Source organism: Oreochromis niloticus, linkage group LG8 (assembly GCF_001858045.2).
Source record: "Oreochromis niloticus isolate F11D_XX linkage group LG8, O_niloticus_UMD_NMBU, whole genome shotgun sequence".
Lineage (NCBI taxonomy): Eukaryota > Metazoa > Chordata > Actinopteri > Cichliformes > Cichlidae > Oreochromis > Oreochromis niloticus.
The window spans coordinates 15,620,354-15,636,357 of record NC_031973.2 but is presented as its reverse complement, the minus strand read 5'-3'; the positions used below and the strand labels follow the sequence as shown (position 1 = coordinate 15,636,357).

At 39.8% G+C, this 16,004-nt stretch overlaps 1 protein-coding gene across 4 annotated transcripts; it reads right to left on the bottom strand.

Annotated features, from left to right (window-relative positions):
- Positions 1-2,710: 2,710 nt before the first annotated feature.
- On the bottom strand, positions 2,711-10,457 carry znf281b (zinc finger protein 281b). 4 transcript variants are annotated; one of them, XM_013269434.3, is made up of 7 exons: positions 10,279-10,457; positions 7,405-7,929; positions 7,005-7,118; positions 6,730-6,853; positions 5,826-5,918; positions 5,593-5,711; positions 2,711-5,257 (listed from the first exon to the last, which is right to left on the bottom strand). In XM_013269434.3, exons 2-7 carry the CDS (start codon positions 7,855-7,857, stop codon positions 3,635-3,637), a joined length of 2,526 nt encoding a protein of 841 aa, XP_013124888.1. In that variant the 5' UTR covers positions 7,858-7,929; positions 10,279-10,457; the 3' UTR covers positions 2,711-3,634. The 4 variants fall into 4 exon arrangements, with proteins under 4 accessions (XP_013124888.1, XP_013124889.1, XP_005471302.1 ...); XM_013269435.3 differs by having other exon boundaries at positions 10,283-10,457; XM_005471245.4 differs by having other exon boundaries at positions 5,826-5,909; positions 10,279-10,456.
- Positions 10,458-16,004: the final 5,547 nt, after the last annotated feature.

Below are 16,004 nucleotides of genomic sequence, written 5' to 3'. Positions count from 1 at the left end.
TATGTCATGTCATATCTGGTTCCAACATTTGGAGAGCCATGATGTGTTAGTCCAGAGTCCTCTATGATTGTAATTAGGTGATGAGCTTGACATAATTTTCACACTATAAGTGATCCTTCATCATTCGCTTACAAGCTTTTTGACAACTCCCCATTCATCATTCAGGCATTTACATAATACTGGCCTTTTGACACTGAAAGCCATTATTTTCCATCAATTATCATTGGGTATATTCATGACAACCCTTTGCAACCTGTTACCAGGCAAGAACATAGCTCTGAAAAATTTTGGATTACATGTCAGAAAATTATTTACTTTATATTTCTCACCACTGCGCACTATTCAGAGCAGTGGCGAAACCTAGAATCACCTGGTAATGCTCATACGTCCGATACAGATAACAGTTTACGGGCATGGGAATTAGCATGGCACGAAGGCTATATAGAAGCAAACATGGGAATATATCAACGAGATTATAACTCTGTCAGTGTAACGCCCCCATCATCTGGCAGTAGAGCCTCTTGTCAAATAATACTGTAATAAAAAATTTAATCGTGTCCGGGGAGGGATCGCATCAGAGACGGTAAACTGTATTTACAAACCCAGTTCCTTGTTTGCCGAAATGGAAGCTTCTAGTGCGTTATTTGATGTCAGTACTGAAGTGCTAATATATTTGCTCCTATTTAAATTTAGTAGACATGGACTACATAAGAGGGCCAATTATGCCACCAGAAACTGAATAGTTAAAAGCACACAGTTATATTTATGTGAATACAGTAGCCTGCTTTGATATAGTACTGAGATATCTGAAGTTAAATGCTTTTAGTCCATTTACTGCTCCTTATCAATAAGCATTTCTAATCAACAGTATTGAGGAATCCTTTGGATTTTGATACTTCTGGGAGACAGAACGACAAATGTGCTAGTTTTTGTAACAAAAAGTTTTTATTGGCTTCTCTAATCCGTTCATCATCTCAATAACAGGTACAGCCTGGGAAATCGTATCACATGGGGTCTAGAACAAATAAGACAAAGGAACGGGGAGGCCTCTGCTACAAAATTTGGTATTGAGGTGACAGTCAGAAAAAAAGCCATACAAAAAATGTCTTTATCATGCATACTGAAGAAAAAAAAAGAAAAATTAAAAAAAAAAAAAAATGAACACACATTTTTAGTGTTTTTGTACATTTTTGTAAACAATATCCTTCTAGAGATCATATCAAAACACATTATGGCAAGTAGCAAAAATAAGGGATATAACATGAGAAAAATGAATGTTCTATGAGGCATCTATAATGCAACACTGCTTGGCGTGGATGTTTTTTTACAGAAAGAAAAAAAAGAAATACATTTGCATTTTGATGAGTCATTTGCTCTATTATTGTAAACACAGGCAGTGTTAAATGATTATACATATGTCGAAACTATTCTACAAATATTCCCACTACATACATGAAACGCGTGTCCCTGCTTTTTTTTTTTTTCTTTTTTATGCTTTAGTGATATGAGGTATATTTAGGTCAATCTTTTGTCTTTTCCCCCCCCCCTCCGTTTCACCCACTCTTTTTTTCTTCTCCTTTAAAAGCATAGTGTGTGTTTGGAGTGAAGTGGCTGGTCAGTCAGTCTTTGTTCCCTGTGATCTGAGCAGCTTCAAAGTCTCTTGGCTGTGGAGCTCACAGACATAGGAAAAGGAAAGGGGGGGGGGGGGAGAACTACAGCTCACAGGAAATCAACTAAATTAAATATCAACCCTGGCTGCCGGGACAAAATGGCTTTAGCCACGGAAGACAAAGAAGGCCATTGTTTATTCTTGCGAGTGCAGGGCTGCATTTATGGGGAAGGGAGGTGGACATAACTTTTTTCTTTCTTAACTGTATAACCGAACCAATTCCTTGGAGTTACTACATCAGTGTGTTTTAAGCAAATCATAACAAATGAGAGGGATTGGCTGTAGGTCCGGTGATTACTTGCCTTCAAGAAAAAAAAAAAGAAAAAGAAAACTAAAAACAAGAAATCTGCAAAGTCAGTTGTGGCTAGTGAAAAATAAATAAGACGGTAAAAGTATGCAGTCAACATACTCATACGTTTAAAGATATAGGGGTTCCAGCATGTCAGCCCATCTCTCGAAAACACTTAAATACAAAGAGGTACTCTCAAAATATTGTATAACAAAAATTATGGCAAATCTTTTTTTTAACATCACCCGAAAAACCGTAAGAAAAAACAAAACAAAAACAAAAAACACCCCCCCCCCAAAAATCTTCTAGCCTTGAGAAAGGCATCACATCAAAATACATTTAAATGCCCACGGTCATGCCTAGTCAACCCCTATCAAAGCCCATCAAATAACCCACCCTCACCTCCCTCCCTCCCTCCCCATTACCCACCCCTCTATCCCTCTCTCCCCAAATCCCATTCACAGTTTTCTCCTCTTAAAATAATATTAATAATCATTAGCATAATAATGACGTGTCACATATGCAAATTGAATGGGTTATTGTTTCCAATGATGATCTGTTTAAAAAAAAGTGCTTGTTTCATTCCACTAACACAAAGGAACAGCAAGGAGTGGAGTAGAAAAAGTGGTGAAAATAACCCAAAAAAAAGAAAAAAGGAAAGTTAAAATCACTTCTGCAACAGCACGTTGAAAAGATCATCGAGACTGGCGCTCACTCTCAAAACAGACGGCTGTACGGGGGTGCAGAGTTACTTCGACAACCAAGCTGCTGCGCAGAAGCAGAGGAGTGTGTTTGCACAGCCTTCATCAACTGACACTGACCAATCAGTGATGTTCAAACATCCTCTTCACTTCAGAGCGGTGTGAAAACAATGCACTAGACTTTGCTACAAATCATCCTAACTGATGTACACGTGGCTCTCAACTAAAAAAAAAGAATAATGTGAATGTCTTCACATTTACAAAACAGTACCATAATCTCGACAAAGCTACAAGCAGTAGAAACCATACATGATCACCTATTGTAATTCGTTGTTCTGACAAGTTAAATAAACCCACCCCTCCCAAAAAAAGAAGGAAAAAAAAAATCAAAGCTTTGAAGTATCAAGAATACCTGTAAAACTGTGCTAATTGCATCTCATAATACAAAGTCTTATTACACAATTTTGCCTATTTTCCTGAGTTAATACGTTTCTTGTAACAGACAATATATACTTTTTTGCCATTTGAATTCTGGGCCTTTCCCTGACACAAATGTTATTATTACTGAAATCATCAACACTATTATTACTTTACAATTGTATGATGATTGGTAAAACAAGGGTACAGAAGATGAAGAAAAAGAAAAAACAAAAACAAACAAAAAACAAAACAGCAAGTTCATAGCTACCCTCTAAATGTTTTAAATTACATTTATATCTACGGTACGTTCATATCAAAAATCACTACTCTTCAACAGAAAATTAAGCGACTACATAATAAAAATGAGAAATTTTTTTTAAAAATTGCATTTGAGGCCATGGAAGACCCTCCCTGGTCATTTCTGTATTAACATTTAATGGCAGTGTTTAAAAAAAAAAAAAAGTTTGCTACAAAACAAAATTAGGATGGTGGAGGGGGGCTTTTATGAACAGTAACAGAGCAGCCCCCTCTTACTGGATACACCTCGTTTGACCCTTATCTGAAACTTTGGCTTGTCGGGGTTTTTGATCCTGTACTCACTGGCTCACTGACGTCAGCTAACAAACTGGTATACCCTGAGAATTCTGACACTGGAGTCCGTATTCGATGGTCGACCTCTGTCCCAGGATCACTGCCGTAGCTCAGAGGGGTCCGACGTCCTGACTTGAATTGGGAGCCAAAGGCTTGGGCGAAGTTCTCAATCTGGTATGTGGTTTCTTTCGGGGGGTTCAGTGGGGACAGGTCTGGGTAGGTGGAGCCATTTGTGGGTGCTGGAGCGCTTCCTCCAGCCTTGGGTTGCTGCCCCTTGGAGCTCTCTGCTGGGGCAGTGAGGTCCTGGGGAGGTAGGTTGAAGGTGCCGGGTGAGTGCTGCTTCTCCAACTGCTCAGTAAGCTCCTGAGATGGAGTCAGCTGCTGGTGGCTAGCGGATTCCAAGCTTAAGTGGTAGCCTGTCTGGGAGGGGGATCCAACGAGCATACCATAGTGGGATTTTGAGGAGGAGGAGGAGGAGGTTGATGAAGGAGCAGCGATGGGCAGCGGGGAGGAGACAGCAGGCGGGTAGCCACAGTCCAGCGGGGATGTGGTGTACACGTGTTTGTCAGAAAACAGGGGCCCTGTGGGACTGGAGCTACTCGAGAGGAGCGGGAAGGGCCCTGTTGCACCGAGGCTGGGGAAGGGTCCGCTATGGCTGGTGCGTTCCAGAGCCTGCAGGAGGAACTTTGAGTACTCGCTCATCACTGCTGTTTTGTCACCACCATTTGGCGAATCATCCTCCAACTCCGGAGTAACAGGAGCTGCTGGCTGAAGGTCTACATGGTGCGGGTGGTCTGACAGGTCGAAAGTCACATCATGGTGGTGTGTTCCCTCTGGTTTATGGCTATAATGGTCTAGCAGGCTTTGCAGTACCTCATCTGGAATGCCCGACTTGTCGTGCTTCAGTTCCAGCGGCGAGGAGTCTAGCATGGCCAGGGTGGGCTCAGGTCCCAGGGAGCCCTGTATTACGCTACTGCCCTGGGACGCCATGTGCAGGGAGCCAGCTCCAAAGTCATTGTTAACTGCATGGAGGTAGCGCCGCTTTTTCACAAACTGCATTGCATCGTCATAGTTGCTGCTGGTGGTGGGCCCCTGCTTGTTGCCCCCGGGTCCCTGAAGCAGACCCATGTTATCTAGGCCAGAAGCCTCCACATGATCCATGGAGCCAGGCTTCTGACCCAACAGTTTTTGTCCATCAGAACCATCTTCCAGAGAAAGGAGGCCCTTATCAAGTCCCTTACGGCCAGCCTTTTTAAACACCAATTTGGGAGTACGTCCCTGCATGACCTGGTCAGAGCCCGAGGGATCCATGCTGAAGTCTTGCAGGCCCAAGTCACGGGCCATCCCCCCAGAAGATGAGGCAGCTGCCGCCGAGGCATTCTTCTTTCTCTTGCGTTCGCTGCCCTCACCATTTTTGGACTTTGCTCTCCTGCGTCCGGAGGTGGTAGAGTTTCCCTGAGTGAGTGAATAGCTGCCCTGGCCTAGCTCTGCTTCGCTGAGCTCCAGCATGCTTGGGTCTAGGCCCTTCTTTATGGCTTCTCCACAAGTCCGTTTGTGCTTCAGTAACCGGTCTGTTCTTGAGAAAAACTAAAAGAGAGAAATGTGGGTTTAGTCTCCACAGATGGACATTAGTATCTATAAAATCCCCTTTTTGAAATTTTAACAGAAAATACACTGCAGTGGTAAGCAGCTGGGAACATAGCCACTGAATCTGAACAACAGAACTTTATATTCGCTGACCTCTTGTGTGATACAGCTAATCCCATTAAGACCAGGGCTTAAGAGTGGCTTAGATATAAATGCTCAGATGCAAATTATGATAATGTATGCACAACTGAAAGAAGAAGGATTTCAAACATATTTAAAAGCTCAAGAAAATGTACACAAAACTAAACAGAGACAGAGATACTACAAAGTCCTACTTGTTGGCAGGTGTCGCAGCGATATGGCTTTTCGCCACTGTGTGTCCTTTTGTGTCTCTCCATGTGGTACTTCTGGATAAAGCGCATGTTACACTGGTCACAGCTGAAAGGTTTTTCCCCTGAAAAATACAGCAGTGACAGCATCAGGCCCTCTGGTACTCCCAACAAGTTTACAAAATAAACACGCTGTTCTGGTAGAGCCATTTATTTGAGTTTACTGTGTAGGGACTCACCACTGTGAATCTTCTCGTGCCGCTGGAGCAGGTACTTCTGAATGAAGCTCATGTTACACTGACTGCACCGGAAAGGCCTCTCACCTGTGCAGTCAAGAGTACAACCATCCGCTCACCACATTAATTAAATCCCAGCCCGCGCCATAACTGAAGTCACAATAAAATCTACGCTATTCTGGTCAGGTTGCATAAATATAAGAAACCTGTGAGAGTCGTGTAGTAACCAGTAGATATAACAACATATTAGCATGTTTGAGAAACTGCGCTGCATTACAGATATAGCATAGCAAAGATGCTATTGGAAATCAATGTCTGTAATAACGGAAAAAGAAGGAAATGGTTTCAAAATAAAAATCATATTGGATGGATTTTCCATTAAATGGTTTATGAGTACTACTTCAATGAGCTAAGTGAGGAATTCCCAGCACAGAGAATGATTAAGATTTCCAGATAGACATGACTAATCCGTGACTCAACGCTGGCTTCAGTGACTGTCTGGTTTCAAAAGAGGCCCCAGGTGCTTGTGGTGAAGAGCACAGCACCACATGTGTAGATCCATCACATCACAAATCCAAATTTCATTTTCATTCCTCAAATTCTGGTAACAGATCTTTACCCCTAATAGCAGATTCCAGCTGCCTTGACATGAATCCGGAGCTATGTGATTTATACAAACTTATCAGATGTGTTATAGAGCAAAGAGACACAAAAAACAGAGACTGCCTCTTATAGCTTTCTCTGTTCTGTTACCGATTTAACGCATCCTTTTTGCATCTCTCATCACTTCATATCTCCCCGACTTAAAGCATTGAAAAGCGACTTCAACTAAAAAAAAAAAATCATTTGAATGTATTTATTATTTAAATGCATGAAACATTGCCAAGAAGCACTGAAAGTCTCTCACCTGTGTGTATGAGCACGTGTCTACGCAAGTGGTAGGAGCTGCGGAAGGCAGCATTACAGTGCTCACAGATATGTGGTTTAGAGTTGGGGGATAGGCAGGCTCCATCTGCATCCAGCATCATGTTCTAGAAGGGGAAAAAAACAGAAACAAAACACAAAAAACATGAGTATAAGCTCAAAATAACAATCTGCTGACTTGAATCAACACTGTAGGATACCTTTTAACTAATAACACACACCACTTTCTTGTATAACAAGTCTAGAAAAGTCACCAACCTTTGCAGCATCACTGCGTTTCCTTCGAGCTTTGCCTCCCTGTCCATCTCCATTGCCCTTCCGCCCTCTTCTACCTGAGGACTCTTTTGGCTCTTTAACTTGTCTCCCAGACATCTAAAGGCAAACATAACAAGCATTGGATTATTTAATTTAGTTTAGTTCGTTACAGTTCTTATTGTCTTTGAGCAACTGTAACCACATAATTTCCTTAGGGACTAATAAAGTATTCTGATTCTGATACACGCAGTTAACAGATGGCTGATATCACTGCTGTTACAGTCAACCAGGCTCCATTATTTTAAAATTTCCACCCTGAAAGTAAAGGGAAGAAACGAAGCAGAAACAAGGAAACTGGAAAGTTTTACTGAATTAATATCTAAAAAAAACAACCCCATCTCACCGGTTCTCCAAGGGTGCGGACATTGCTGAGGCTGAGGTCATGCAGGAGCATGTTCTGGTGATTTTGGTGGTGGCTTCCAAAAGACATATCTGCCATGTCGGTACCACTCTTCCCCGCGCCCCCTCCACCACAGTTTACCCCCTGTGCTCCACCCACGCCGTAGAGGGGCATACGGTAATCCAGCTCACTTGGCCGCTCCTGCTTAATGCCCATGCTGTGAAGGAAGCCCCCTGTGTTTGCAGCAGTGGCGCCCTGGTGTTCTGGAGGCGAGTCACGTTCCTTCTTCAGGATCATCTCCTGGGGCAACTCGCCCATGACGGACTGCGAGGCCAGCCGTGTAAAGCTGGTGACTGGCGGTAAGTGGCTGAACATAAGCATACCTGGTGCAAAATTGGGGTCCATGCCTCCGTTTCGCAAAAACTCATTGCCTATCTTGTCCTGAATAATACTCATGGTGGTAGGTTTCCTTTGTGCAGGGGAAAAGGAGGGTAATTAATCTAAAAAGGAATGCAGGAGGAGAATATCCTGAAAGAGAGAACAGATAAAAAGCCGGGTTGATGATAACAGGCATGAGAAAGTTCACAGATCCAAACAAACCACTACTTTTTGATGTGTGTCCTTATCACAGCATCACTTCCTCAATCTATAGCAGCTACAAAGCAGAGCTACAACAAATTAGAGCATTACTGATTAAATAATTCAGACATATTGGCTAACTGCCTAATTATTTTAACTCTGCTACAAAGCCTTCACAGGGTGTTCTTTGTGCCCTATAACATCCTCTAAATTTTCGTAAATCTTTAAACTTTTTAGTTATTACATAATTTTCTAGAAGTGACCAAAACCTCAGGGTATGATTTGCACAAGTATATTTAGTTTCCAAAGGGAAAAAATTTAAAACCATGTGATGTGTCTTACTTAAAACAAATACCTCACTTTATCATTTACAACCAAGCATAATAAAACACCAATTACAACAATAGACTGAATTACTCCATAACAGTGGTTCTTAACCTTGTTGGAGGTACCGAACCCCACCACTTTCATACGCGCATTCACTGAACCCCTCTTTAGTGAAAAATAAAATATGATTTTTTTTCAAATTCAAGACATAAATATGTTTTTTTACTGGTGCACAAAATGAGCCGTGCATGTCACGGCGGAGGCTTTGCCGAACCCCTGAGACCGACTCACCGAACCCCTAGGGTTCGATCGAACCCAGGTTAAGAACCACTGCTCCATAATAACTTGCATCAAAACACTCAATGTACCACAGAATTTGCCATGGGTTATGTCAAAATGTTTCATCAAGAAATTTCAGTTTGAAAATTGTGTGAATGTAAGATTTTTGACTTTACATAAAGGAATACAGGTATTTTCTGAATGTACCAGAAAAGACATGTTAAGGATTAATAGAAATGTATGTGAGCTTAGTGAAGTGACTTTAAAGTCATAGAAACCCCAAAACTGTTAAGCTTTTTTGAGGGGGCACTAAAACCACACCATTTCTATTCAACACCAGCAAGAGGAGGTGAAAAAAAATCAAAGATTGCATCTGAAATATTTATTCCTCCTCACGTATTGTTCTACATCTGACTCCACATGTGACTTGGACGGCAGCCAAAATAAAATCGGTGTAGTAGCTTGATCGCTTAGACGTGCATCCCTATTGTTTTGCACTTTGATGCATGCTGGACCACACCGCTTGCCATCTCTGACTAATAAACCCAGCATGAGCGCAAAAGCTGGAGGCACTGGGCTGCAGTACTGGCAAATTAATCGGCTGAGTACACTTGCCTAAAACAAACGATATTTAGGTCAAATCGTGCCAGACATTATGAGTGATTTTACGCAGACACAGTCGGGTGACTGTAAGCGCGGTGTTTGTGGAGAACAAGCAGAGTGAGAATTTATTGTTTGGTCTGCACCAGCTGACCTTTTGGCTACGTGACACTGCTGTTCAACAGAAAGCGGATGAGCTTTTGTGATGCATAGTAGTTAGCCAGCTAGTTAGCATAGTTAGCTACCCGACTAACCACAATGAGACAACGCATCTCTGCGACCTCAATCAAAACAATCGCCTAAAAATGCCCCAGAAACGAAAAATCAGCCCCTCAAATAAAAGTCATAGCAATCCCCAGAGTTACGGGGCTCCAAATAACCGTGTGTGTGGTCAGCAATTCAGAATTTGATAAGAAATATAACCTTTTAGCATGTTACCTATAGTTGCTATCAAGCTAGCTCACGCTAAAACAGCACCGCTGATTTAACGGTATCAAGGTAAATATTTATGAAATTCACCAGTTTCATTATTTGTAGGGAGTTTTTAAAAAAGTGAACTGGCACGTTTTGGGCAGGAAAATACAAGAAATGGCTATTAACGTGAAGTTAAAACGCACGCTGGCTTTGAAGTGAGCTCAGCGAAACGAAACGCTCATTCTCCAATTCCCCAGCTTTGATGACGCTCGTGAAATCAAATCTGTCTGGCTGCGAGCGACGCTGGCGCTCCGTTTATTGATAGCTAACTTTAGCTGCAATTACAACCACACAATGCTCACCGGGACACTCGGATATCAAATCATTCCTCCCCGTTTCCCCTCGTACATGCGGACTTCCGACCTAATGAGCGAGCTACATAAAACTGCGTGCTTTGCAGCAGCTGTGTTTATAACAATCAACTTGCCACGAGCTAGCTCGTTAGCCGTTAGCTGCCCCGACTGAAAACCCGCATTACGGCCCGTGGAAGAGAAACAATGATGCTGGCTCTCCGTGCATCCCCCGTTTGCGCCGAGCCAGACAATCGTTCGCATGAATCTCCACAGAGTCTTAAGAGAAAATCGCCCCGATTAAAAACCAATTTAATTTCCCGCTCACCTACACATGACCGCAGCTGGTTTCAAACGTGCCCGTATTCTCTCTGTAATCGCCGCTTTGGGGTTTTATTGCCAAAACATTGTTCTCCGGCGGTCGCTGTTTTCTTCCATCTTGTCCTGGCGCGGGGAATTATGGGTGTCGCGGACGGGTCGTGAGAGGAGACAGGCGAAGTGCTGCTGAGGTTTCAGAGGTGCTCAACTGTGCTGCTTTAGAAGCTCCGTGCATTACAGAAGCGTATAAGAGAGTTTAAGTGTAGATCTGCGACAGTTCTAATTGGGTTAATGCTTAGGTTAAAGGATACTTTCAACTCCTTTGACATAAATTTTAATATACATGGTTAGATCACTTCGTGGCACTTCACAACATAAACTCACTCACAACCACGTGGCTAATATTGTGAAGATCTGCTTCTGTAGAACCTCTAAAAGTGTTCTGTGGTGACTGGGATACATATTTTGAATCCCATGGACCGTAAAATCAGTGGATGAAATGTGTTCCCACTGATACATTTATTCATATAACACCAAACCAATAGAACGCCAAATCATATCACCAGTCTCCTGAAGGTGCTTTATATTGTAAGGTAAAGACCATACAGTAATACAGAGAAAACCCCTACAATCAGTTGGCAAAAGAGGGAAGGAAAAACTCCTATTTAACAGGAAGAAACCTTCAGCAGAACCAGGTTCAGGGAGGGGAAGCTATCTGCTGCAACAAAAGAAAACAAGTTTTTCGGCATCACTCTGACACAGCATGTTTAGAATTTTAGAGTTAGTGTGCAAATGTAAGAAAGCAGCCCCATAGATGACGATCAGCATGACTCCAGCCTGAGGACATGGCATTTGTCCTTTGGCTCTTGAGCTGTTCCTGAATAGAGTTTGGAGTGTGACGGTTTAGGTCATCGACATGTGGCAGGCTGCTACGGTTTGGGAGTGCTGTTTACATACTGTGTGGGCTTGGTCTTCAGCTGTGTTTAGTATGATTTGTAAAGTAACATATGCATAAATTATAGGACCCAAGGTTTCCCAACTGAGTATTGTTCTGTAAAGAGATAACAGTACAACTTCAGGAGCAACTTAATTAATTTCATTTCCCAGTCATTGTGTTAATTCTTGTTATTTATCTCAGGTTTGGCAACAGAAAGCCACATCATAAACCCCTTTTATGGTTTCCCTTTTCAACACACTCTGTTAGGCACATTTCCTTTAATTTATTTAAGAAGTCTTCAGGAGTGTCTCCAGGCTTCCTGAAAGACATTTAAAGCTCTTTTTTGGATGTTAGCTGTCTTTTGTTCTGTTCTCTGTCAAGATGATTCCAGTGTGCTTCAATAACTTTGAGGTCTGGGCTCTGGGGAGGCCGATCCATGACTGATGGTGTTCCACTGTATGGTTTTTTTCTATTAAGGTATGCTTTTACTGCATTGGCAATGTGTTTGGAGTCATATTCATGCTGAAAAATGAAGCTGTTACCAATTAGATGTTTTCCAGATGGTATTACGTGATGGATCAGAATCTGAAAATACTTTTCTGCATTCATAATTTCATCAATTTTGACAAGATCCCCCAACACCACTGGTTGAAATGCACAGAGTTTTACAGATGGCTGTCGACACTCACTGTTGTGCCTCTCTCCTGACCTCCTCCATACATACTGTAGATGATTTAAACCAAAATTTTGAAATGTAGATTCATCACTCCATAAGACATGTTGCCACTGATTTTAAGTCCAGCTCTTGTGTAATTTTGCATTCCTCAGCCTTGTTTCCCTTCCTTGAGAATGGATTCTTGCCAGCCATCCTTCACTAAGACCATTTCTGATGAACCTTCAGTGAACAGCAGAGGTATCAGCTGAAGGGCTGGATGCATGTCTCAGGTCCTGTGTCAGCTCTTTACTGGATTTTGTTCTTATTTCTTCTGGACTTGACTCTCAGATATGCTTCATCTGCTGTAGATAGGTTTTTCAGTCCGCAGATTTTCTTCTTTTGCCTTCTATTTCTCAAGTTGTCTTTTAAGAACAGACCATACTGAGATATGGCAAGTTTTCAGCTAAATGACATGGTGGTGCAAAAATGATATCGTATGCCTGCCTGTAGATTTGACTAAAGAAAAGGGAACAAATTCTGTGTTTCCCTTGAGTTCGGTGGATGGTTTTATATACTGGAATGAGTCATAGGCGAGAGTGAAGTAGCTTGGCAAAACCAAAGAAAGAAAGAAAGAAAATTCCTCTGAAAATATTAAGGTACAAGGAGTGGACTGAAAATGAGTGACAGCCAATGTCCAAAGAAAAACTTTCAAGTCCTTCAGAAATCCTGTGGAAGTATTGATCAAGACACAGAAGCAAAATATAAAGAAATAAATACTTAAGAGGTTACAATGAATTCAAAATACTAGAACAACAAACGAGAATTAAAAGTCTAAAATTTCAACCCACTGCAGTTCGAGGGTCTGTAACGTGAAAAATATTCAGAGTGTGAAAGTTAAATTTTGCATGACTTCAATAAATATATTCAGTGATTTTCCAAAGGTTGGTTGACTGAATGACACTTTAGGGAGGCAGCACGTAAGTGAGACCCGCCTAGAGACAATACACATCAGTACTTTGTGTTTTTTACGAGCTTGTTCAAAGGTTAATGGTGTATGTCAGTAACGGTCCTTTTTGAACTGGTTCATATATTTTAATCATTACTGTAGCAGCTGTATGTTGAGCAAGAGTTCCAAGAAAGGGAAAAATTGTTCTATTTTTGTCCCACTCTTTCATACTTTAACACAAACTGTTAAGGAATCTAATATGCAGTAGTGGATTTGTTCCTTGTCTTGACCACACAAAATGTCGCCAAAACCTGCTGTTCATCCATGAGCTGCACTTTGAGAACCACTGCTTTAAAACAAATGGAATGAAGGTCAAGATCACATGTGCTTATTTTCTAAAGTTAAGGTGCTGGTTAGCATTTCTTTGGAAAAACCTAGAGCTTGTGACTCAGGCTGCTTTATCACCAGTGTAAATGTTATTGCAGTGGAATAGTGGTGGTAAACATTTCTTCATGGAACATTTTGTTTTCTATTGAATAAAAAAGTAATAATAATAAAATGAAAGTTTCTTCTGTTGTGTGATGAGAGTCTTTTTATTTAGATTCTCGAAGCCCTGCATTATTGATTGATTGATTGATTTTATTGATTAGCATACAGAATACAAAATAAAGATTACCAAAAAGCAAAAAATCATGAGCCAAGGCTAATCAAAAGGTATTGGCTGAAGCATTTGCTTATTATGCCAACCCTTTTAACAAAAAATCTTTTGCATGCAGCTCCTGTACACAGGGCTCGAAGCAAAGAATAAAACAAAGCAAAGCAAAAACAAACAAACAAACAAACAAAAAAAAATTTCCACAGCAAAACAATCAAGAGTTTCAGAATTATTATTTTTGCTCTTTTCATTCTTGATTAATATATTTTTCTAATACTCTATTTTTAAACATGTTTTTAAACAAGAAAAATGAACGACACCTTTTTAAATCACTGTCATAACTATTCCACAGGTTAACTCCTCTAACAGAAACACATCTTTGCTTTATGTTTGTCCTTATCTTGTTTGTTTTAAAGACATCTGTTCCCCTTAAGTCATATTGACTCTCTCTGACTTTAAACAGCTTCTGAATACTGCGGCAAAGCAAGTTATTTTGTGCTTTATACATTATCTGTGCCATTTTATATTCGACTAAATCATAAAATTTTAGGGTATTCAGATTAATAAACAAAATGTTAGTTGGTTCTATATAGTTTGATTGATTTATAATTCTTATAGCTCTTTTTTGTAACTTGAAAATAGGAAGAGTATTTGTTTTATATGCATTACCCCATATCTCCAGACAATAAGTCATATATGGAAGCAACAGAGAACAATAAAGTGTGTATAATGATTTTTTGTTCAGGACATGCTTTGTTTTGTAGAGAATAGCAATGGTCTTTGACATTTTTGTTGTCACATGATTTATATGAGACTTCCAGCTCAGCTTATCATCAATTATCACTCCAAGAAATTTATTTTCATACACTCTTTCAATTTCAATTCCATTAACCCTGATTTTAGATACATTTTTCATTTGTCTAGTGCCAAAAATAATCAATTTTGTTTTCTTTATATTTAACGATAACTTATTTACATCAAACCAGTTTTTTAATATATTTAACTCCTTTTCCGCTGTAGTCAGAAGCTGTTCTAGGTCTTTACCTGAGCAATACAGAGTGGTATCATCAGCAAACAATACACATTTTAACAGTTTGGAAACACTACATATGTCATTTATATATAATATGAATAATTTAGGGCCCAGCACAGAGCCCTGAGGAACACCACAAGATACCTTCAACTGATTAGATTTTACATTATTGATTTCAACATATTGATATCTGTCATCCAGGTAACTTTTCATCCACTTATATGCTATCCCTCTTATACCATATCTCTCTAGTTTATTCATTAATATAGAATGGTCAATTGTATCAAATGCCTTTTGTAAGTCTATAAAAACACCAACAGTATATTCCTTGTTATCTATTGCATTAGATATCCCTTCTACAAGTTCCATCACTGCCATCGAAGTGGACCTTTTCATTCTAAAGCCATATTGGTTATCACTTAGGAGATTATGCTTCTCTATATATTTATCAAGTCTATTAACAAATAACTTTTCTAAAATTTTTGAGAACTGTGGGAGTAGTGATATTGGCCTGTAATTGGTAAACTGACATCTCTCTCCGTTTTTATGGATTGGAATAACTTTTGCTATTTTCATTTGTGAGGGAAACACACCAGTTCGAAAGGACAGATTACAAATGTATGCGAAAGGTTGCACTATATATTCTATAATACTTTTAACTAACATCATGTCAATACCAAAACAGTCAGTGGACTTTTTATTTTTAAATGTCTTCACAATGTTAATTATTTCTCTATGAGTTACAGCACCAATAAACATGGAGGACACATTCTGAGTAATATGTTTATTTAGGTCATTATTATTTCTTGACTCTGGAATTTCTTTTGCTAAATTAAAGCCAACATTTACAAAGAAATCATTAAATTCATTTACAATGTCTTTAGTTTTATCAAGCACAATATCTTTATCTTTTTTAAAATAGTCTGGATAATTCTTATTTTTTGAGCCCTTTTTGATTATGCTATTTAATATCCTCCATGTTTGTTGTGTGTTACTTCTATTTTGCTCCAATAATTTGTGGTAATATTCTTTCTTACTTGTTCTTATAATATTTACTAATCTATTTTTATATAACTTGTACTTTATTTCAGCATCTTTTGTCCTCAGTTTTATGAATCTCTTATATAGATTATTTTTCATTTTACATGCATCTTCTATCCCCTTTGTGATCCATGGCTTATTTGATCTGTGATGCTTTCTAGTGATTTTCATTAAAGGACAATGTTTTTCATATAGTGAAATTACAGTTGATAGGAATGCATCATATGCACTACTTGAATCTTCATTTGCAAAAACCTCATTCCAGTTGTGTTCCTTTAAGTCCACCTGGAGGGCAGCAATGGCTCTTGTTGTTCTATGTCGTATCATATCAAATGTTTGATTCTTTTTTTTAGTTTTAATCCCAAAATAATTTTGAAAAATTGCAAAAACAGGAAGATGATCGCTTATATTAGTCGTTGAGTAGAAATGGTTATTCTGACTGATTGGACTGCAATTCGTGAGAGCTTTT

Coding starts and splice junctions, on each gene's coding strand:
- znf281b (XM_013269434.3), bottom strand. CDS start 7,857: ATGAGTATTATTCAGGACAAGATAGGCAATGAGTTTTTGCGAAACGGA. Junction 7,119..7,404: donor TCCGCACCCTTGGAGAACCG/GTGAGATGGGGT, acceptor GTTTGCCTTTAG/ATGTCTGGGAGACAAGTTAA. Junction 6,854..7,004: donor AACGCAGTGATGCTGCAAAG/GTTGGTGACTTT, acceptor TTCCCCTTCTAG/AACATGATGCTGGATGCAGA.